We start from the raw sequence: 24509 nt of genomic DNA, 5'->3' as shown, positions 1-24509 counted from the left end.
GTAAAATGAGGCTTTTTGTAAATATATCAAATACTTTAGATTTTACAAAAACATTTTCTGATTTTTAAAGTTTACATAATTCCCTCCAATTTAGTTTTTGTTTTAACTGTCCAATAAAAAAAATAACCGAGTCATAACATTTTAAGGTTTTACATTTTTTGATCCCTTCCATGTGAAAATTTAAGAAAAAATATTTTAAACAAAAGTTTTGGAGAAATTATTTGGCTATAATTTGCATTTTCTTACTTTACTGTACCATTAAAATTGGCCAAGTAATAAACAAAATAAGCAAGAAAACAATCCTTAAAAATTTTTTATCTGAAATAACTCAGTCTATAGTGAGGCCATTAAAAAAATAATCTGTGGTGCATTCATTTTTTAAATTTTATATTAAATTTAATTATTTTCTTTCATATGTGTCATTTTGGCAGTAGTTATAATAATATATTTTAATGTAAATATAAACATTTTTTACCATTAAATACTTATACTGATCAGTTAAAAAAATAACAATTTGTTAACACGACTGAATTACAATAACTTAGAGGTATTTATCCTGCTAAAAGTATCAAAATCTATTAAAAACTGACATTTTTTTCTGTTTTTGTTTTTAGGAATTTGGGAAGTACCTTTGAATGCTCATTACGTTGAAACATATGAAGGAGGTCATTGCCCCTATTTAGATCAATGTGTACTTCACAATCATGATCCTGAAGAAGTTTTTGAGTGGTTACAAGAAGATTTTAACCGATACTATAAACAAAACAGAGCTCCATACATGATGCCATTCCACACTAATTGGTTTCAAATAAAGGAACTTGAAAGAGGTCTTCATAAATTTATTGACTGGGTTGGCAAACAGTAAGTAATTAGTTCATTCATTTAGTTTATAGTTTATAGTTTATTCATTTTCCTTCAATAAGAAGAAAAATAAATAAGATTTATGGTAATAAAGTAAAATGTTTAAGTGTAAATAAAATAAATTAAACTAAAACTAAGTCACAGATGATTTTGATAGACATGTCAAATATTTATTATCACAATGACTGTTGGTTCAGTAATGTTAATTTAGTTTGTTAATTTTCAATTATTCATTCATTCATTATAATGTTCATTTTCTGTTATAAGTTATTATTTATCTCACGTCATTGATTACCTGTCACTCATCTAACTTTCCTTGATAAATATGTATTTAAGAACATGTTTGAAGTTATAAAGTAAATAAATAAAGAGTATAATGAACAGAATTTTAATTTTCTTATTGTAAACTGTGGAGATGTAGTGAAAAATAAAAATGTTCAATTTTTTGATCTATTCTTTGATTTATGCTTGTCACTGAAATTATTATTTTTTTATAAAATTGCTAAGTGTAATAATGATAATAATAATCATTGCTGCTAACTAGAGATTAAGTTAAATAAAGTTTAGAAAAATGTGTTCCAAAAGTAATTATTGCTACTATTTCAAACAATTTGAATAAACTACTTGTTTGAATTAATTAATTGTGTGATTCATTGCCAGAATACTGAATTTTTTATTAGAACAGTTAAGAAACCAATTAACAGAACCTTCTCTACAAAAGGAATATATGGTATTTGGTCCTCATTTTACATTCAAAGAGCATATTGACTATTTGGTTTGCAAAACTAGTATAAAATTTGGGTTTTATCTTGAGATTGTGCTCTTTGTTTCATGATAGGAGGATGTGGTTTACTTACAAAATTCCATGTCCTGAAGTATCTAGGAGTATGCTGAACCTTTACTTCCATGAATTAATTCTTTCTTTTGTAATGTTACTCACCTGTAATATTATACAGAAGCTGAATGACAGTTTTACCAACCATGCAGAAAAAAGAAGTGATAAACTTTCTTAAAGCACCCTGAGGCAGTAGCACTACCACATCCGTCACTCAGGTTCAACATTGTGTGTAGCACTACACCCATTATACAGTAGAGCTTATTAGTTCCAAATTTGTTTTATCAGTTTATCATACTTAGGCAAATTATTTACACACAGAATATGTTAATTAAGATTTTAGTGTCATATTAAAGTCTTTTGAGAGTGTTTATGGACAGTTAGGAATTTCAGAATTCTTCAAAATTTTCCACTACTTATTTCTTCAGATGGAATCAGTCTTTAGTGTAGTCTACTAACCTGTATACATCTAGGTTATACTGAGGTCGTTCAGAAAGTACTCAACCTGATACAGAGATGGTTCAAGTACGACTAAATGACTATGACAAAGTTTCATACAATGTGTTTAGTTACTTGTTTGTGGTAATCAGGTAAATCAAACAAGTTTTGACATTTTCTGAAAAATGGATAAAATTAAAATTCAAGCTGTTGTAAACTACTTTATTATAAAAGGTTTAATCCTGATGTACAATAAAAAATAGATTATACTTTAAAGGAATCATCCTCTGTATTTTCATGGTGTAAAGCAGGCAGCTGAATTTAAATGGTGGTCATATAATTCATTCACTACTGGACCAATTGAAGGTGTTATTCAGGCTAAATGCCCTTATCTGGACAAAAATAAATTGCTTTTTCATCACAATAATGAATGTGCACAAATCTTTTTCCCCAAAACTCTATGACCTATACTTTGAAGTGCTTCCACATGCACTGTACTTGCTCCCAGCAATTACTTCCTCGTCCAACCTGAAGAATGACTTGCTTGGCAAAGATTAATTCAGTTATTTATAAATTTCAAAATTTTAAATAAATATTTAAGGAATATAAACTATTTAACAGAATTACAAATAATTAATTGAGTGGCTATTGATGAATAATTAATTCAAATAATAATTAAACATTGATAATACTAATAATGTATATGTTTCTGAGAATACTATTATAGTGGTAATAAACAGGCTAATCTTTTAAGCTTGTCAATATTGGCATCGAGTATACTTTATATTAGTAATTAAGTAACCTAATTTCTTCTTTCGGCACATTTTAGTTTTTTTTTATTTTAATTAATTTATTGTTTTTATTTTCTCTTTCTCTTTCTGTAATTTGTGTTTCATAATTTGTGTTAAGTAAGCAAAGTTTGATGAAATCCTTCTGCTTTCATTTATAATAAAAAAAATCTTGTGGAAGAAAAAGATTTCAGTATTTTGAAAGAGAGTTGTTTAAATATTAAATAATTTTATAATGTCTTATCACAGTTCATATTGTGTTATTTAATGAAATGTTCATAAAACAGAAAATTTAAACAAATTTTATTCCATACATTTATATAATTTTTGTGTTATTGTAATTATGTAATTATATTTGCTATTAGTTATTTATTTTCAGGGATGATGTATGGTTTGTAACGGTAACACAGGCATTGACATGGATGACAGATCCTCGTCCCAATAAAGATCTTAAAGCTTATGAGCCATGGAAATGTGAGAAGAAAGATAATTTTCCACCAGCACCTTGTAATTTACCAAATAAATGTGCTCTTTCATTTAAACCTCCAGAAGCAAATTTTAGCACAACAAGGTAATTGTTATTTTATTAATTCTTTAGAATTTTTTTAAAAAATTATACCATAAATTAATCATGGCACTTTTGTTATTACATTTAATTATTACATCATTTTGAAAACTAATTGTATGAAAACATATTTTTTTTAAAATAATTCGGTTAGTCCTTTTATCAGCATTTAACCGAGTTAACTCTTCCTTCCTTGGAGTATTCAGAATGTCATTTTAAACTTCAATCTCAAACTATTTCTCCTGATTTTGTTTCTATTGAGAATTAGTAATAATGTTATATACTAGTTTTAACATTTTCTGAAAAGATTTTTTAAAGTAAATAAATAAACAGCATTAAAATTTTTATTGTTACAAAATTCTATTATGTTTGTAAGACATTCATTTCTGGAAATTATGTGGCTTCTAAGAAGTCTTACAGCAAACATTCTTTTCAGTGTGAGTGTACAACTTTAATGTGCAATGATAGTTTAGGAAAACATTTTTTTTCTGTGAAGTTTTCACTTTATCATAATAAAAACAATATTAAAGAGGTACAGCATGTAAAACAGTGTACCAAAACAGTAAAAAATAGTATAAAACAGTACAAAAGACCAAAACTTTGTGCTACACAGAGGTGAGGCTCATTTACGTTTTAAATACATGGATACTCTCATATATGGCACATAATATATATATAATGTGCCATTATATATAAATGGCCAGCACATGACTAGCAATACTTTTTATATATAGCCAAATAGTTTACTACATTTTACATTTTTGTGAATTGCTGTACTGGGCTTAGACAAATTTATCATCTCCACAATACTTTGGTTACATTCTACAGATGTTGACTGCACTGTATGTAATGAATCTTTTCTTTTGTAGATGAAGTGTAGGAGAAAAGAAAATAAACTGTATAAGTTTGGAAGATAGTATGGTATTTTTGGGAGAGAGAAGCACATTAAACAAATAATACAGCATGCATACTTAGGTACTGTATTAACAGAAGATTGCAAAAGCAAAAATGAGTTAAAACAAGAATCACAATGTCAAAGCATTCAATAGAAAGAAATAGTTCTCTCGAGAAGTATTTATATATATACGCACTATATATGAAACACACACATTAAGGAAAAAGTAAAAAGAAAGCTGGAAAGTAAAAGTACTTTCCAGTACGGAAAGTAAAATAAAGAAAGCTGGAGGTTCTTGAAAGTTATTTGTGGAGAAGGTAGAAGATTGAATAGACAGTAAAAAATTAACTTGTAATTAGAAGAATAAATCAGAATAGAAGCAATTCACTGTAGGAAAACTGACTGACAGTGACATATGAAGAAAGGAAAAGTGTGGATTAAAATAATGTTAAGGGTTTAGAAGAAATTAAAAAAAAGAGCAGCCAGACAACAATAAAGAATACTGGCAATCTAAAAGAGAGGAAATAAGAGCTGTAAGGATTGAAAGGTTCAGTTGGAAATATTGATAAAGATGGACATGGTGCAAGGGACTTGCCTCAGGACAAAATCTTTATAATGATGATTGTGGTAATGAATGAAATTTCATACAAATTCATTTATTATGATTGTTTTGTAAATTAAATCTATTACAATTCATCTTACTGAGGCACAGAGAATTCTTTTTCATGTGTATGAGTTTTAGACAAACTGGTCTTTAATAATAAAAAACAAGATCTCAGTAACCTTATGTTTCTTTTTTGCTTTGTCTCTATGCTTCCACACTTAATGGAAAATTCACTACTGTTGCTATTCAAAAAAACTAAAAATAATCTAGAACCAAGTATGAAATGTCAATATAATATAAATAAACTGGATGTCTAAACATAGTGTAATTTTATAAACCAACATATATTTGAACAGAGAGGGGGCCAAATCAACTATTAAAAATATAATAATCACAATTTCATAAAAGTTATTTATAAATGTTAAAAATTTTAAATAAATAAAATATTTATTTTAATATTTTAAATTACTTGTATTCAAGAGAATTAGAAACTACTTACATAAATTATTAATTTAGCGAATGTTGATAAATAATTAATTACTCAAATAATAATTAACCATTAATAGTGATAATGTAATTGTTTCCGAGAAGACTTTGATGCTGATAAATAATAAGCATTTATATTGTAATAAACTTGTGAATTGTTGGTGCATGTTGTTGGTGTATCATAAAATCGAAATGAATTTAATTTAATTAAATAATTCAGTCATGACTGAGGATGTGGGATCCTGTGAAAGTACTTTCATGATAAAATTAATGTAAGATATGTCTTATCTCAATAATTTGTACTAGGTAGTTTATATTATAAAATTAAAAATATTATTTAACAATACAGAAAGGAATAATATGAATTTTTAAAAGATTAATTCCAGTTTTATAAATTATTTAAATTCTATTAAATAAACTACCTTTTACAGAATATTGAGATAAGATATATATTACCTTAATTTTAAATAAAAGTACTTTTGCAGGATCCCGCATCCTCAGTCGTGATTGAAATAATTCCATTATTGCATAATAAAAATCTAAATATTGAAATAATGAAAATTGTGCACTAATTTAAATGAGTATTGCTATCTGTTACAGTTTTTATAAGACTGTCTCCCTTAAACATTGTGTGATGGTTTATCAAATTGAAATTTTGTTTGTATTTATATTTATAATATTTTTTAATAGATTTCATTTTTTGTCATCTTTATTAATTTCTGATATTTATAAATAAGAATTTTTTTTTTAAATGTAGACATATTAGAAATTAATAAATGTGACATAAAATTTAATATATTAGAAAAATATCATGCATATAAATGCTAACAAAATTTCAATATGTATACTTGTGAGTGTGTATATACTTATATTGCACAGGGAAAAAGGGCATAATTGTTTTCCTGTAGGTGTTTGACTCATTCATCAATTTTTTTAAATATGTATTTTAATAGAGAAATAAAAAAATGGATAGTTGTCTTTCCAAGAAAATAATCCAGTATATGCCAGCAGGTTGTAGAAATGTAGGAAGGCCTAAGAAAAATGGCTAGAATTACCGGCTCTTTACATTTAAGCTCACAACAGGTGATAAAGCTTTGAGAAGAAAAAGTGTTTTTTTTTTGTTTTTTATATTGTGTAATGTTTTTTGTATTGTTTGTTTATACTACTGTATAGTAAGGAGGGTGCACGTAATCACCATTATTGCCAACTGACTATAAGCTACTGTGATATCTATAAAGCATAATATTTGCACCAAAATTATGTTATCACTTGTTTTCCTCAACGTAGTTTTCATAATACAAGTAATATTTCATTTAATGCAGAATGTAATATTATTTCTAGTAATCATTGCTGTTCACTTATATGTAGATCACAACTGAAGGACTTTGTAAGATTTCAGAAAAGTTTTGGATGCATTAACAGATAATTTGCATCTCTTGATGACCATTAGTTAGAGACACAAATAGTCAAAATTAACTATACATTTTTTCTCTAACATAGAGAGAAGATTTACCAGTAACTACAGAAGAAAGAACATACAATTCTTAATTAATCTATTTATTCAAAAACGTAAAACAAACCTAATTAGTTTGTTTCCTTCAATACAATTTACTAAACTAAAGTGTACAGTCATAAAAATTTGACTGTTTATTTAAATATTATATGACACAACTCATGTACTTGTGTTTAAAAGTTAATATTTTTTGTTTGATGTTTTAGGTATTTGACAACGTGTAGGGAGTGTCCAAATAGATATCCATGGTTAGGAGATTCAGAAGGAACAGGAATTCCTGGAAAAGATGTTTATAATCCAGAAAATAAAAAATAAGGATTCTAACTAAGTTAGATTTATATTATTTAGAAAATAATAAAAATCTCTGAGCTTGTATTTTCTTTTCCAAATTTTGTTTACAGTTGGTTCCTAATTTTATCTTTCTTGAACCATAGCTAATATTCTTGTACTTACCTGTGAATATATAATAACACACAAACACACATGTGCACATGTGTATGTGTGTGTGTATGTGTGTGTTTATGTTGTTAATTATTCATTTAATTAATGAAGTACATGATTTTACATACAACTTACTAAAGTGGCATTTTTTCACTTGCTTTCACTTAAAAGCATAACGAGTGGATTTATATTTTACTTGTTCAGTAAATACCTTTTTTATTTTAACTTGATAAAGAAGAAAAATTATGAGAATACGGTTTACAAAGAGTTCATAGAATTCTGCAAGTGTAAGACTACAGTATTCCAGTATAAAGCTACAAGTGTATTAAGAAATGAAAAATTGTCTTATTTGTAGGAACCAATATAATTTTTATTAATTTAATCAGTGATTCGTAAAATAAAAAAAAAGAAATTGTATAGGATGTTATTTATTTCTTAAATATAAAATCATAATATTCAACTAAGATAAATAATCTTTTAAATATTTAGTAATAAATTGCATATTTAAAAAAATAATTTAGGTCTATTAAAATAAGTGTAATTAATATGTTGCAGTTTTTCTTCCGAGACAGTGTTTTAATATGGAAGAAAAAAAAATTAATTCTTGTGAAGTAAAATTATATGTATAAGAAATAAAGTATTATCCATTTTAAACATTTATGTATATTTTTCTTTTTTTATTTCCATAGATTTGTTTTGGATAACAAAATTTCACAAAAGAATCATAGTAATAATAATATTTTTTACAGTTATTATTTAATGATACAATAATTTTATTTAAAAAGTAATATTTAGATGTAATACATTACATTTCCTCTTAATAGTCAAAAATGAGAATGGGGCTGTTGCCACATTAGTTAAAATGTTATTTAAACTATACTAGTACGTACTAGAATATTATGTTTGATATACCATTATTAAATTTTAATTTCATGTAGATAAACTAACCCTGCAAGCAACAATTGTCAGTTTTTTTTTGTATGAAATCAACTGTCAAGAATTTGTCAAATTTTTATTTTCTATATTTCATAAGTTACCAAGAATATCTGTAAATGTCATGGCATATTGTTTATTATTTTTAGTTTCAGTTGAATGCAGCAATATATCTGTAGTTTTATGCATGTATCAATGTTTTAAAAATGTTGCTGTAACTGTACAAAATTGTCCTTTATTTGTGTAGTATTAAATTAAGTTGTTTTTTTACTACATATTTGTGACAAATTTAGCATATTTGTGATGAAAATGTGTAAGTGAGACAATTCATTTAAAGAAATCGTCAGTATGTTATTTATGTTACATGACTTTATTAACAGTGAAAGTTACATTTCAGTTTTTTCAGAAATCATGAAAACTGAATCAACTGATTAGAGTAGCTGGACAATCAGTGTAGTAGCTAGCACACTAACTTCTGTGTCAGTTGTTTAGATCTGCAGCAAGGATCTGGAATTTTTTTTTTTTTTTACTTACAATTTCATCCATCTCATCATCATCTTGTTAAAACACGTGTAAAAAAGAAGTTAAAACAAATTTGACATGTAATAATAATAATTTATATTTACATTCAAAATAACCAAAACTGCTTAAAAAACTTCTGAAAAATTCAATAAATAGGCCTAATCTTATTTACTGTTCTCACTTTTCTTGGGTTTATCGTTTGAATTTAGGCATCACTGAGCCTAAATGTTCGAGATCTTGATTAAAGAAAAATAAACATTTCCAAAATTTAATTTTGTGAAAAAATATGATTAAAGGAATTAACAAGAGAGAAATTTGTAATTATTTTAATTAGGAAATAAAAATGGATTATTGTTCAGTAAGTAGAAAGAAGAATAGAGTTACATGATCTAATTACATTTCAAAGGGTTTTCATCTTACAGAAAGGTTGTTCTTAAAATATAAATTCAAATACTTGTCTGAAGTTAGCACTAGAAAAAAAGTTAGAAATTATGTAAGTAATAATCAGTTACTGCATCTTTCTATTTAAAATGTAGACTATAACAGAAAGAAGAAAAATGTGTTAAAGAAAGTAAAGAGGAAGACAAAACTATTTATTTTCAAAAAAAATAAAATTTATTTCTGATGAATACTTTTTTATTTGTTAAGAAACATGAACAGATTTAAATCATTTTTAATAATATTTACTTATAATGTTTTCAATTGCTCTGTGACCTTTTTTTTATCAAATACAGTTAGTCATTCAGTGCTTTCATCTATGTCAGCTCTGTGACCTTTAGAGATGTTCTTTTGTACTGATTTCAGTTAAAATTAAAATTATTACTGGTAGTTTATTGAGTTTTCAAGACCATATTATGGAACCTTTGATAAGAGTACTGTATGTTGCCATAACAGATACCAAATTGTAGGCAAGGAAGAAAAGAATGGAGAGTGCAGGGGGATAAAAGTGAAATGAACAGAAGTGATGACTAAAATGAGTACAACTAACTAGTTACAAGTTCATTTAACTACAAACAGATGCTTCTCAGCATTAGCTGGACCTCCCATTTGAAAAAAATAGAAGATGAAATAGTTTAAAATATTGCTGAAGGAATGAAGTTAGAGAAAGACAAGATACAACTGAGTATGGACATTTTCAACCTAAAAGTATGGAAAGTTCTTTTCCTCAATTTTAAATCCCCTTTGTCTGTATGACTGTAGATCAGATTCTCGGATTATTCAATAAAGCTATAAAATTAGCTCTATTCATCCCAAAATAATAAAAAGCATGAGCATAGTAATAAATATGCTAGGTGCTAAGATAGTGTCCGGGTGTTTGGGTCAGATACAACTGCACATATTTAATTACGGTGCTAGATGTATATATAGTACCTGCAGGATTAAGATATACCTGCAGGATAATTTTAAGAAATAAATGTTTTAAATATATTAATGTTTATATCACTCATTTTGTAGGGTTCAGAATACCCTGATGCCCACCCTTTGACCAAATCATTCAAAGCAAGTCACTAACCCGTGAAATCTATTATTTCTGTTTCTATAATATATTTTTTTATTCTAAGAAAAGAATGTCATGAAAACAAATCAACTCATTTTACTTATTACTATGAGAAATGCTTCTTTCATATTAAATAATTACAATGGTAATAAATAAGTTATAATGTTCAAATATACATTTGTCTTCCTACTAGAGTTTTTATGTTTTAAACTGCATTCCATTTATAAACTAATTAACTTTAGGTACTGAATAAGTGACGTATCAATTTTATTTCTTACAATAAATACTTCACACATATTCCTTTTATCAGTTTCTCGTAAAACTTATTTCTAAATTTGTTAAACAACTTTGTAACATTCTTCTGTAAAAGTGTATATGAAAAGCTTAGCTTTTATTCTTTGCTATTTCAGCTTTCCTAATGTCCATGTTTTCCTGTTATAAGATGCTATTTTCCGTACAAATATTAAAAAAAGTCTTTCTAATTATATTACTAAAACTATATGGCACCAACAAATTCTATTTCTGAACAAAGATTTCCTTTTTCACGCAAACCCACATTTAACAACTTCCTTACACTATTCATTCTTTGGAATTTTTACTATCCAATTTTTACCATCCTTTGGAATTTTACTGACTAAATTACAAAACTCCTCAATTTATGGAATATAAAATTCTCCTATCATACTCACCATCTTTTAATGTTAGATTGTAACATTAAAATAATTTTCAGAAAATGCTTGTGACCTCTGCTATTATTTGCTTTAAAATACTGATCATAATACTCCATGCTCTATTAAATTCCTTTTCCAAAATTTCTGCAAGAACATTTTGGATACATAGTTATTTGAAAAACTTTTGCTTTAATAAATTGCCACCACTTTTTTTCAATTTTAACTTTTCATTCACTCATATTTTAAAATGTCATCCAAATAATTGGGATTTCTTGTAGAAAATTGAATATATTCATTAAATGCTTCTTTAAAGCCGATAACATCAGGTGTATTCATGTCAATTCTATACACTGAAGGGTCAATCCTGAAAGAAAAACAGTTAAATATCAACACATTTATAATGATAAAATATTCAAATGAAATATTAATTACATATATTACATTTAATTTTTTACTCTAAAACCTTACAAAAACAATCTTTCTGACATGTTAACTGAATTAGCTAACCACTTTTTATTTAAAATAGGGTTAATGAATGTATTTTATTCAGTAACCAGAATCTTATTTTGATGAATGAAGAGACGACGTTCATTCAAACCATAGATTAAAATATTATTTTATAAAAACAGTAATAGATTGTTATTCTGTTATTGTAATTCATTTTAAATTTAATTCATCTTTATCCAATTAGAAAATACATTATATTATATTTCATTATACTATTTTATTCTTGTAATTGTTAAATACCAGATAATTTTTTATGTTACCTAAAAACACAGCTGATGATAAAAATAGAAATCAATGAAGGTATTTAAAATAATTTATAAGACACTAATTAATTATCTTTTAGAAGTTTTTCATATTGTATAATATATATAATTATATATCCTAAAGGTTCATACGCTTAAAAAGGAATATAGTATATTACTAAACAGCATTATTTCATAAGTATATTTAAATTCTTTAAAATAAATAATTGATGGTTTATCAAATTGAAATTTTGTTTATATTTAATATTTTTCTAATATATTTAATTCTGTCATCTTTATTGATTTCTAAATTTGTGTTAACATCAGAAATAGAATGTTTATTGCTTATTAAATGGTTTGTCATATTAGATAAACCTAATCTATTATTTTTGTAATTTCTATAATGTTCAAGAAATCTAGTTTTAAAGGATATATTTGTCTTTCCTATATAAATAACATCGTAATCATTACATTAATTTTATAAATTCCACACAGATTGTTGATCTTATTATTTTTTTGTTTTTTTAAATACTTTATTATGTAGTTATTAGGTTTGTATGCTAGTTTAAATATTTCTTTGTTATAAGTTTTAGTAATGTTTTCAGTGATATTATAAATGTATAAATACTGTTTATTGGAATGGACTTGTCCAACAAGTGAATATCACATCGACGCAGTAGACTGCTGCTGATAGCCATAACCAAACAATCATAATGCTCAGTTAGAGAGCAAATGTTGCTCTCTAACAACATGTTAGAGGAAATGGTGTTTTTATAAAACCAACATGTTTTTATTCATTAGGTGTAATTTAGCACACAATCAGTGGTACAGTGCAAGAATCTTTGCCATAAGTATTGTGATAAACCAGCACCTAAAGACTTCAGTTTTGAGGTTAGTGGGTAAATTTAGAGGGACAGGTTCTGTTAATAACAAAGAACACAAAAGATCAATGACAATGTTGAATGCAGACATAGTTTCTGAAATCAAAATCAATTAATTGCCTCTTCAAAAAAGTCAATTAGATGCTTGTCAGCTGAAATTAATGTACCAAAATCAACCGTTCATCAGGCGTCAAAAAAATTAAATTTACAACTATATCGAATTCAAACAATTCATCTACTTGTTCCAGACAAAGAAAAATGGCTAGAATACTATCATTCGTTTTGTCAATTTACACATGAAGGTATTCATGTTACGGACTCGATTTTTTCACAGACGAGATGTGTTTCATCTTAATAGCTACGTAACAGCCATAAAAGTAGAATTTGGAGTGTTGAAAATCCCTATGCATATCATGAAAAACAGTTGCACCTACAGAAGATGGGCATATGGTGTGCAATATTATAAAAAAAAATTATTTGTTCTCTTTTCTTCGAGTATACCATTACTGCAGAATGATATCAGAATATTTTATTGCTCTCTTGCAAGAGGAAGATCGATACTGCTGCAACATCACACTATGCGCATTCAACTTCTGATTTCATTAATAAATTCTTTGGTGATCACATTATTGGTTGTAGCTTATGGTCATCATGATCTCCAGGTTTGACTGCACCGATTTTGTTTTTTTGGGGGTTATCTCAAAGAAAAAGCCTACAGCAATAAACCATAAACACTTAAACAACTGAAGGTCAATATCAAGTTGTTTTAAATATCAACCCACAAACTCTGAAAACAGTTATAAGAAACAGTGAAAAGGGTGGAAGTGTGTATTTATAAAGATGTAGGCCACTTAATTTTTCTCTAGAATTTAACGTATTGGTAAATTTGGAAATAAAATATTTAATTTAATAACTTACAAATGCCTTTTTTATTTAAATATACCTATTGACATAGATGGGTTGGATTCTATATGGGACACTCTGTATATGATTAATAGAGCAATCAAATACACTCATAATTACAAAGAAAAGTTAAATGATGAAATAAACATCATAAAACATATTATGAATAAATATGGATATGATAATACTTTAATTAATAATGCTTACAAAAAACAACTATCAAAACACAACAACCAGATAACCTTATAAAAGGTACATAATAAGACAGCAAAAGAGTGAAAAAATACACATTAAGTATTTATATGCAAATAATATCATTAAAAACATTAGTAAAATTTACAATAAAGAAATATTTAAACCAGAATACAAACCTAATAACCATATAATAAAATATTTAAAAAAAAATATTTTATTATATTTAAATACAGATTAATAAATAATCTGTTTGAGATTTATAAAATAAAATGTAATGATTGTGATGCTATTTATATAGGAAAGACAAATAGATCATTTAAAACTGGATTTCTTGAACATTATAGAAATTACAAAAATAATTAATTAGGTTTATCTAATATGGCAAACCATTTAATAAACAATAAACATTCTATTTCTGGTATTAACACAAATTTAGAAATTAATAAAGATGACAAAATTAAATATATTAGATAAATATTAAGTATATAAATACAAACAAAAGTTCAAATTGACAAACCATCAGACAATATTTGAGGGATACGTTCTTATAAAAACTGCAATAGATAGCAGCACTCTTGTAAATAATATACAATTATCATTATTTAAATATTTTTATTATTAGTATTTTTATTTTGTTTATTTTATGGAATTATTTCAATCATGACTGAGGCAAAAGTACTTCACGAAAAATTAATGTAAGGTATAATTAAGGTAATTGTGTACTGAACAAACCAAATGCTTAATTTAATACTGAATAGTTTCAGTGAAACCTAAATAATAATTAATTGCAATTAATAATTAATGATTAATTGTAATTAATTAATATTGCTCTGAGTAATAATTGATTATAACTGGATTTAAAAAAAAAATTAAACAATTTTATTCTAATTAAATTTAAAAATAAAATGATCAGTCAATGTAAATTGCATTCAAATCAAAAATTTTTACAGAAACTTTTCAGGTTCTTATGTTTATTATTTACCTGTGTAAAGACAATAACAGAAGTTCTAAGTGAACTGGTAAAATGTAGCGCATTTTTAAAGTATCTAAGTAAATTAGATTCTGATCATCCGTCTGACTGCTTAAACTGTGAACAAAAAGGCAGGTAACAAAAGTGTGGTAAATTTAGACTGATAGAGAATGCATTACATAATTTCAATACTGATTATAATAGTAATCCCACAATTTTATTTTGATGCGTGACCAAAAGCGATGAAATTTTAAAAATATTATCCAATGTTAAAATTTATCAATTCAACACAAAAAATATAAATGATAAAATGTTAAATATTATAGCCTATTTACCATGAGATGTTTTAGTTTTTATTTTACTGCTGAGTAACATATATCCTTTTATAACAGCATTACATTTAGAGTATTAACATCAACAATGAAACAGGGACAGTGTTGCTGCAGAGTACGGTCTATAGGTTTTTTATTTTATTTTTCTATTATATTGCATTGTACAGCTAGATATGATGTTTCCTACATTCAAAATTCCAGAGCCTCCTCTCCTGTCATCGATGAAGTTCCTTTTTCCTCATTACATCATTATAGGAAGTCTGGCCCATCATTTCCTCAACAAACTCCACCTCCACACTCTCCTAGGCTTATCTTCCAACTGATGTATATATCTGTACTAGAAGCCTTTTTGATTCAATGACATCTTAACTGGGACAGTTATTCTTATTCTTCTAGTATTTTTCATTTGAAATATGCTCCAACCAAGAAACTTCACCATAGAAAATCCATCTTAACTGCCGTAATTTGTTGCTTATTGTCTTGTCATTTCCTAAGTTTCTGTTCTATATATCATTATTGTTCTATTCAGCACATTACCCCTCCAATTCTTCACTTAATATTTTTTCTTGTATTTTTTCAACACAGTAGTTAATTCAATTACCCAATAACATATTTTCCTTGAATTATGTGATTTGTTATCCCTCATAGACTATCACCCACATCACTCAATATTACTCCCAAATATTTAAATTCCTCTCATACATTTATTTTTTTCTTTGCTTTAATTTGTAGATACTGCCCTTTTTTGTCTTTACAACAAACTTAATCTTGTTAAAATTTGTTTTTAATTCCCACTATCTGCCTTTCCAATAATTCTTTGATCACATATTTGTCATCTCTCTCTATTGCCTAAAACTAGTTGGTCATCTGCAAATAGGAGTGAGAGTAAGAAATCATCAATTTCTACACCCTTCCAAGCCCACTCAACACTCCACTAAGATAAACATTGAATAGGAAAGGAGATAAACAGCAAACCTGCTGCTATCCCTTTGAGACTGAGAACACTGATTTTCCACTTTAATTGTAAGTTTTAAAGATTTTCTATAACTCTTAGGTAATCTTTAGTCAATGATATTTAAGTATCTCAAAAAGCTTTTGCAGGGGTATCGTACCACAGGCTTCTAAAAATTAAATAATATGAAATGAGTTTCTCAATTCATTGCTAACCATTTCTCAATTATCTGTTTAAAAACAAATATATAATCCACAAATGAACTCCAAGTAATAAATGCTGTAATGCTAAATTGTTGCTATAATGATAAATCCCCCAATAATTACTGCCTTTATATCATTCCTCTTTTTTTAAATAAAATGAAGTGTGCGGTAACTTCCACTTGTCTGAGTCCTCTTTTCCTTTAACCAAAGCATTATTAAAGATACGGTACTTCTTAATATCCATATTGCACAATATTATATACATGCTGAGATATTCTACATTTTCATGCAAAATTAAACTGAACAAATTTCTACAACAGAAGTATTAGATTGCACATTCACTGGACTTAGTATACTAGTGATTATTATATATTAATACCTTTATAAATCTTTTACACATGTGAAATAAATATTTCTGTTATCAAGGTGTACTAGACATGCCACAACCTAGAAGTGCCGAACAAAGGTATCCCAGAAATTCAAAATGATGAAATGAGCTCTGAGTTTTGATGCATTTGACCATGTCTTCCATAAGGCTACCTGTTCAGTACTCCACATTATTGCTTAATTATTATGCCAACAAAAATATATCTATTTACTCTTTGTGTAAAGCCAACTTCATATGTAGCCTGCATGTTAAAGGTATTTAAACACTGAATAAGTATATAAAACATCATACAGTCATCCAGTATGGTAAAAAAAAAATTCTATGTCTGACCTGTTTATTTGTTGTAATATTTTAATTTTGTAATTTGATTTATCCTTTTATCCATTTAATTATTTATGGTTTAATAACTGCATTATCAAGCTTTTTTTTTAATGAACATGTATTTGTTAACATTATATAACAATGTTCATACTAATAACTTTAATAATTTACTAAATTAAAATAATTTTTTTATAATTAACTTTATAATAACTTTTTTTTTTATAATAACTTTTATTAAAAGGGAATAGTATAGTCCCTTTATAGAAGTAAACAAATAAATGCTTTATTCTGATCATAATTTAACTATACATTATACAGATCACATCAGGTGTGATAGGTTTGCTTATCCAAGGATAACTAAATGGAACTGCTTCAATGTTTGATTGGTAGGATCAAGAGAAATCATAGCTAAATTTTAACATTGTTACTAGAATAGTAACAGTATTCAAATTAATGAATAAAGAAAGAAATTCACAGATACATTTTATTTTACAGTCCATTATTAAAAAAAAAAAAAAAAAAAATTAAAATGAAATAATTTGATTAAAATGAGTAAAATAGTACAGAATAAAAATTTTGAAAGCATCAGTTACTAATTTCAGTATACAAGAGTATATTTTTGTTCGTATTAAATTGAGTTTGTGAAACTTCTGGTTCATCTAATGAATATAATTTAAAAACTCATCAAGAGTGTAATACTGTTTCTGGGAAAGGAAATATTTTATTTAATTTAAAAAAAATTAATTGGAAGAAGTTTTAAATTGTTATGTAATTTATTAAATAAATAAACTGAAAAAGGTTGTTTCTTATTATAGGTTCAAAATACCTATCATGATGTAAGATTTCTATTGCCTGATTAGAAAAAAAATATATATTTCTTTCATTAAAATGGAACAAATATTATTCTATTAATTCTTTAAAAATGAAATATAGTTCACTTTATTTTAAGATAAACATTATCAAGTACTTTATAACTTCCATTTTAAAATAAACTGCACTGTAATAAATTTTAATACTGTGCATAACGGATACCAAAATTCAGACTTATGAGGCTAAGGGCTCTATTAAATTTGAGTTTAGGATATTTGAAAATTTTCTCAGAATATGAATTTAATTTCCTTTACAACAAAGACACTGGGATTTTTAAACATTTTACTGAAATAATGATGTCAAAAGAAAAAAGTGAATCACAATCAGAGATAAAATTTCCAATTGACATTTTTGTCAGAATTATAAATAAATATTTGCTTGAAATTTATTCAAAAAGTAAAATTTACCTAGATTATGGATAGCAGTTGCATAATGAAAATGTTAAAAGGAGATTAGTTATATATTGTGTAATCAGTTGCAATCCTACAAAAATTCAAATCCTGTAATTAAAAAAAAAAATTTTTCTATAGAAAGATTTTGAGAACATAAATGTTTATGATGTGATTTAAAGCACTGATGCATTAATTAAGTATTTTCCAGATAGTGAAACAACATATTTCCATGTTTTGTAATCTGTACCAAAAACAAACTTCATCTGCAATAACAATTATTTTGTTACTGTAAATATGATGTAATGCACTTTTCCTGTTCGCAGGTTAAAAAAAAAACATAATTTGTAGGGGGACATTGGAGACATGAGTGCCCAATTTTGAAAAATTGTTTCCACTTGTTCTGTTTTATCACAAAATCAAACATAACTAATTATGTTTGTTTATGTTTATTACATAAACATAATTTATTGATTTAGTTCAATAAATGGACTAAATCAAAATTATAATAATGTATAAGGTATTATTATTATCTATAATTGTATTATGCATAATTACTTGTATTATCTACATGTTAACAGTATTTCTACAACTCGCAAGATTTCATATAGATTTAAGTTATATTACCTGACAATGAACATGCTCTGGTTTTGATAATCGAATAGTCTGTGATCAAGACATCTTAAACCAAATACAAATAAGTTATCGAATTCTTCTGGAGGATAATACCAAATTTGTCTACTTTCTTGCCGATTTCTTTGTAGCTGTCTTGAACAATCACTTTTTATTATTATTACTTGAATATTTTTGTCTCTTATCTTACTATGTAACCATGATTGTGGATCTTGAATAACATCGTTGTACTGATTAACATCCCAATAATCAAACACCTAACAGAGCCATTAAAAATGAAAGTATTATTATTTGTTCAGTGATTTTTATTTTTAGGTTATTTTTAGAATTTATTTTGTTAACTTAATTACAAACTACTCATCTCTGACAAAGACTTTTTTATAAATTACCTCTAATCAGTAACTAATGTAAGGTACTGTTTTATATGGAAAGGAAATTGAAAAAAAAAAAATTATATTTCTTTACGTACTACTCTATAATGTTTAATTTAGTCATGCAAATTAAAAAGTTTAAATTGACAAAAGCAAATACAGTTGTAGCTCTTGATGATTACAACATTTTTATAGCAAGAGTTATTTTTGAAAAAAAATTGTTTTTTATTTCATTGGATAATTTATTTCCTCCTTAATAAGAAGTAGTTACGATAGTTATAAGTTAAGAATTTAAATTTAAGTTAAACTTCTGAATCATTCTGCCCCCAGTACTAGATCATTAAAGTATTAAAAGAATAAAGATAATAATAGTAGTCAGGTTAAACAATGAGCATTCTTTGGTTTAATTCAGCTAAAATATAAATGGGATGTATTGATGATTGGAAGAGAAGTATGAATGACAGTTGTGCAACATTTGTTATATTATGCATGTAGTTTTATTTTTTTATACAGGAGCTTAATGGAAATTGTACATGAACAAACATCTATCCATAGCTTTACTATTTGCCACAATTCTTGCCTATTAATCCTCATGTTTGTAGGCAAAATAGAATATAAATTCATTCTACACATAACAAATTTTCACTCATATCAACTATTTCAACCACTGTCTAGATGACATCTTGTTTAATGGAAACAAACATAAAGTAGTCTTTTACCCCCATACACATTTAAACAAATACATTCATTTCCACTGCAGTTCTTACGAGCAACAACAAATACAACTTCAAAATTTACTGAAAGGTCATTACCACTAATGTTGTCATACATAACTTATCAAACCATCCCGCACAATACTCTTGTAACTCTCCACTTTCAATTTTTTACTATATTACCATCCATTCAACTGCTGTTGTCTTCTAAAATGAACTCAACTCAGTAAAACACAAAAATAGGTTAAAATATAATGATCCTGGAAAGATTCATTTTCCTCAAATTCCCAAACAGTAAAAAGAACATACACCAGTCAATAGCAAAAAAGAATTAATTACTCATCATATTTACATGATATAACCCAGAATCGCAACACATTGCCCCTTATTCTAGAGAATGAAAATAAATAAAATAGAATAAATATAAAATAAAATAAATAAATAGAATGAATAAAATAGCACATAAAACATAAACAAAAATTACTGTTAGTTGTTATGTTTTGTTGTGCTGGTTGAATTTCTATTATGATATTAGATCTGAATATATATTATTATCTGAGTATATATTGTTACTTATATTTTTCTGTAAATAATTCAATTTTTTTTATCAATTACATCTAAACTGACCTTGCATTTGGCTCTTTTTAGTATATTTTGAAATTGAATCATAACATTCATAAATAATCCATGATCACGAGGGTATAATAAAAGTACTTGGATTTCATTAATGTCATCTAATGATTTTATTATTAAAGAATCTTTTGGATCTGAAGGTCTAATGTCGTTAAGTTTGTAATTTAAACTTTCCTTTTTAATTTTCTTCCACTTATGTAAAATCACAAACACTAACACTATCATCACTGTTGTAAACACTATTAACAAAACGTAAACCCATACTAAGATCAATGGAGATGAAGGATTCTTTGGTTCTTTTTGTACTTGAGATGTTTCTGAAACAAATTAAAATAGATTAATTAGATAGCACTGTCCAAATATTTAAAAATTATTAATAAATTAAGTTTAAATATATGATTTTATCTATTATGTAGTATATATTATATATATATATATATATATATATATATATATATATATATATATACATATGTATTTTTTTATGATTATTGGTGGGGAAAATTATTTATAAACTTTTTCAACAACAGATCAAACCAAATTTAAAAAAAAAAGTAATATTTTCCAAGTGCTTTCAGTTACCCTTGCAGCCATCTTCAGATAGGTTATTGAAGATACCCATAAGAATGATTGAAAATATTATTATACAGTTTTACAAGATATTATGTTTATAAACTATTTCCCGTTGTCAATTGATGAAGGCAGCTACAAAAACAAAATAAATATAGTTTGGTTTTCATTAAAAATCAACTGATTATGTTATCTCCCACAATCAATAAAAATTCACCAGAAAAGTTAATAACATTTTGATTTTCTGAAATTATAAGGAATATAAATATATAGATTATTTGTTAGCTTCAAAATAATCTTTCTGAACATTTTTAGTGAATTGTTTGATTTTTAAAAATAAAGTAAAAAGTATAGCTTAACTAAATAAGCATTTACAATAATTTAAAATCCATCCGGTGAAAATAATTTATATACAATTTAAATAAAATTAAATTATGTCTGATAAGACATTGTTTTTGAAAGACTATTTTTAAATTAATTATTTTTACCGAGACATTTTGCGTGTTGATTCTGATTCAAATTTAGACTATATATGTGATTTTAAAAATATAACAGAAGTATACTTCCCTCATTTTGATTAGAAACATGGCTTTTTTAATTTCTTGCTTCTCATTTTAGTAAAACATCATGAAGAATAAAATTAATTTATAAAATATTTAACAATCTTTTCTAATACAATTTCTCAACGTTTCAAGATTTGTTCTTGTATTATTCTGTGCATGGTAAAAGGGTATACTTTATCATAAAGTCTTCACCAAAATACACGATACCTGCCGGACATCAACATATTTATAGAAATAATAATTTTTGTGAAAGAAGAGAAAGCAGAAGTCATGATTTCTTAAAATAAGATTCTGTAGAGTGATATTAGAAATAAAAAGCTTCATGAACACTAAATAATATTCATTACAATATTTTTTTTTTTAATCGGCATATATCCAGCCAGTATAGTTTGTGGGATGAACAGAAATAATTTTTTTAAATTTTATATTCATGAAAATTAAAAATTTGAAATTTTTTTTACTAAGATATATTTATCACCAGTTGTTTTACTGTTTAATGTGTACATTTTAAAAGCACATGGTCTTTTACTTTTTTCTCATTGCTGTTTCAGAGTAATTTTTTCTTCTTAATTTTTAATGATTAAATAAAATTTCCCTAACAGTACAGCCAAGTTTGCTTGTTCATCCCATGTCCTCTGAAAGAAGAGATGCATTTTTATCAAATTTTTCTAATAAAATTTACAAGAATTTAAAGTTTCATAATAATACACTTTCTTAACAAGTTTAATAAAAATGAAAATGATGTTTGTTCATGAAGTCAGAATATGATGAGTAACAGAGAGAAGCTGATTGACAGATTATTATTTATAATAAATAAAAAACAAAAAAACACTATTAAGTTTAATTAGTTTAAGGATGCTGTTTTTTCCTTGTTAAAACTGGCTTTCTTTCTATAGCTTTTCTATGTCTAATATACTCATATTTCTTCCAATAAGGTAAGAGATTAATCTTGCAATTTATGTTTCCAAAAACCACTGGGAAATTTTTAATTATCACTCAAAATTAGTGTTTAATAATGTATACATACTCGTATGAAAAACTGTATATTAGCTTACCTAGTTTATACTCGGTCATTTTATGTATTAGTTGACTGTATTTGCATATTTTTTGAGCTGATATATTTTTTATCCAAACTGTATCGTCAAAAGTATTACATCTTATGTCTACATATTGAAATTTAACAGTGTAATTCCCCTCCTTTGCCTCTTTAAGAATCCATTGAATACGTGTTTGATTCATTCCATTTTTATCCTATTAACAAGAAAAATAATGTTTATATTTATACTTTTGTGTTAGAGAAAATTAGAAGGCTCAGCTTTCATAGGCAGGTCAAATATCAGAATTAGATACAACTTAGATAATAAAACCAAGTTTGTGAGTAAGCCTCTTTCATTACATTTTATAGGTATTCTGACTTCTCATATCCTCATATCTCATTTAGGCCCAGGAGAAGATCTTTAGAACTTAATTGAAAAAAAAAAAAAAAAACGGAAAATAAGGTTGTAAAAAAATGGAGGAAGTTAAGAAAGGATAGTTGATCCATCACAAGGGCTCTCACCTCAAGGCGAACAAAAAGATTCTTTCATGGAAAGACAAAAATGATCCTTTCCCATGGGTGCACAGAACGTAAGCAATCACTTGTGAATGAGAATACTACTTAAAGAAACATCCTTGCCATCCTCAGAGCTATGTGGTTGTAGAAATATGCATTTTAACTATGAACTGTTCAATTAGACAATCCATTTTTAGGTAAGTTGTGAGGAACATTTTAGTAAGGAAGCTGTACTAAATTTAATGACGAAATATAAAAATCAGCTAACTTTTAGCTTTAATATTGTGGGTAGAAGGGCCTAAACACTGGAACAATTCCAGAGTACCTTTATTGTAATTAACCTCTGATTCTATAAATAGACACTGCTGAATTTAAAATTAAATTAAAAAAATACCATTAGAAAATAGCATTAAATTCATAATTGATGCTTCTCAGAAACAAATAGTATAACATCAACAAACATTTATTCACTACACCGCTTTTTTACACATCCTAATACTATTTAATATTTACTTTGTTGATTACAATTAGACCATGAAATATTTCTGATGATTAATTTAAATACAATTTCTGATGGTTAAACTAGTATTTCTAGTTCAAATAATGTTATTAAATCATTATTTTAATTGTTTCTCTATTGCTTTTACTATTTTCTTAAAGGAATAAAAAAAGTGATTGCAGTAATGCAACTGTTCAAAACTTTACCGGCAATGTAATGAAGCTAGCCTCTTTAACTATATCTGATTTTCCGCACCCAATTTTACCTCCAGTGATCTGAAAAACAAAATTATTATTAAGTAATTTAATGTTTTTATAATTACGTAGATTTTTAAAAATAGTACAGTAACTAGATGTAAGAGAAAATATAGTGTAGCTTTATTTTTTTGTTTTGTATTATAATTTTTGTCACTAGACTAAAATCTTATAATGTAAGTTTTTTTACTTATATTATCTTTTTAAACATTAATATTAAATTAGACAACATGTTAAAGAACATTATGTTCACTATAGACCATTTCATTTTTAAATGGATAATTATTATTTTCTTAGATGGCATAACAAAATGATTGTCATTGGCAACTCGACATGATATCCCGGTAGTTAAGAGTGATGTGGATTACTCCCAAAATGGCATAGCCATTTTCAAGAACAAAAACCTGTTTATTGTTATGTCAAATTGCTGAACTGATAGAAATTCGGATGACATTCTGTCGTATAAGTGTTATCTTCACTCTATTGTCACAAGGTCACAGTAATTATCATTACTGTCA

The 24509-nt window shown here is 26.2% G+C and overlaps 2 protein-coding genes across 4 annotated transcripts in view; one reads left to right on the top strand and one right to left on the bottom strand.

Annotated features, from left to right (window-relative positions):
- The window catches only part of Cda4 (chitin deacetylase Cda4), a 102590-nt gene extending 94752 nt beyond the window's left edge, over positions 1–7838 (top strand). The window contains exons 8-10 of the mRNA XM_075369857.1: positions 615–861; positions 3302–3493; positions 7192–7838. Of these exons, the coding sequence (XP_075225972.1) occupies positions 615–861; positions 3302–3493; positions 7192–7300 (548 nt within the window). The 3' untranslated portion in view covers positions 7301–7838. The remainder of the gene's footprint in view (positions 1–614; positions 862–3301; positions 3494–7191) is intronic.
- Positions 7839–8073: 235 nt separating this feature from the next.
- LOC142327060 (uncharacterized) overlaps positions 8074–24509 on the bottom strand; it is a 90118-nt gene continuing 73682 nt past the window's right edge. For all 3 annotated transcript variants that reach the window (XM_075369854.1, XM_075369856.1, XM_075369855.1), the window contains exons 7-12: positions 23944–24012; positions 22742–22937; positions 20548–20870; positions 18831–19093; positions 14761–14865; positions 8074–11414 (exon numbers count right to left, since the gene is read on the bottom strand). In XM_075369854.1, the coding sequence (XP_075225969.1) occupies positions 11282–11414; positions 14761–14865; positions 18831–19093; positions 20548–20870; positions 22742–22937; positions 23944–24012 (1089 nt within the window). In that variant the 3' untranslated portion in view covers positions 8074–11281. The remainder of the gene's footprint in view (positions 11415–14760; positions 14866–18830; positions 19094–20547; positions 20871–22741; positions 22938–23943; positions 24013–24509) is intronic.

The sequence above is a fragment of the Lycorma delicatula genome, chromosome 6, assembly GCF_047948215.1.
Source record: "Lycorma delicatula isolate Av1 chromosome 6, ASM4794821v1, whole genome shotgun sequence".
Classification (NCBI taxonomy): domain Eukaryota; kingdom Metazoa; phylum Arthropoda; class Insecta; order Hemiptera; family Fulgoridae; genus Lycorma; species Lycorma delicatula.
Note: the sequence above shows the minus strand (reverse complement) of the source record. Positions and strands in the feature narration are given on the sequence as shown.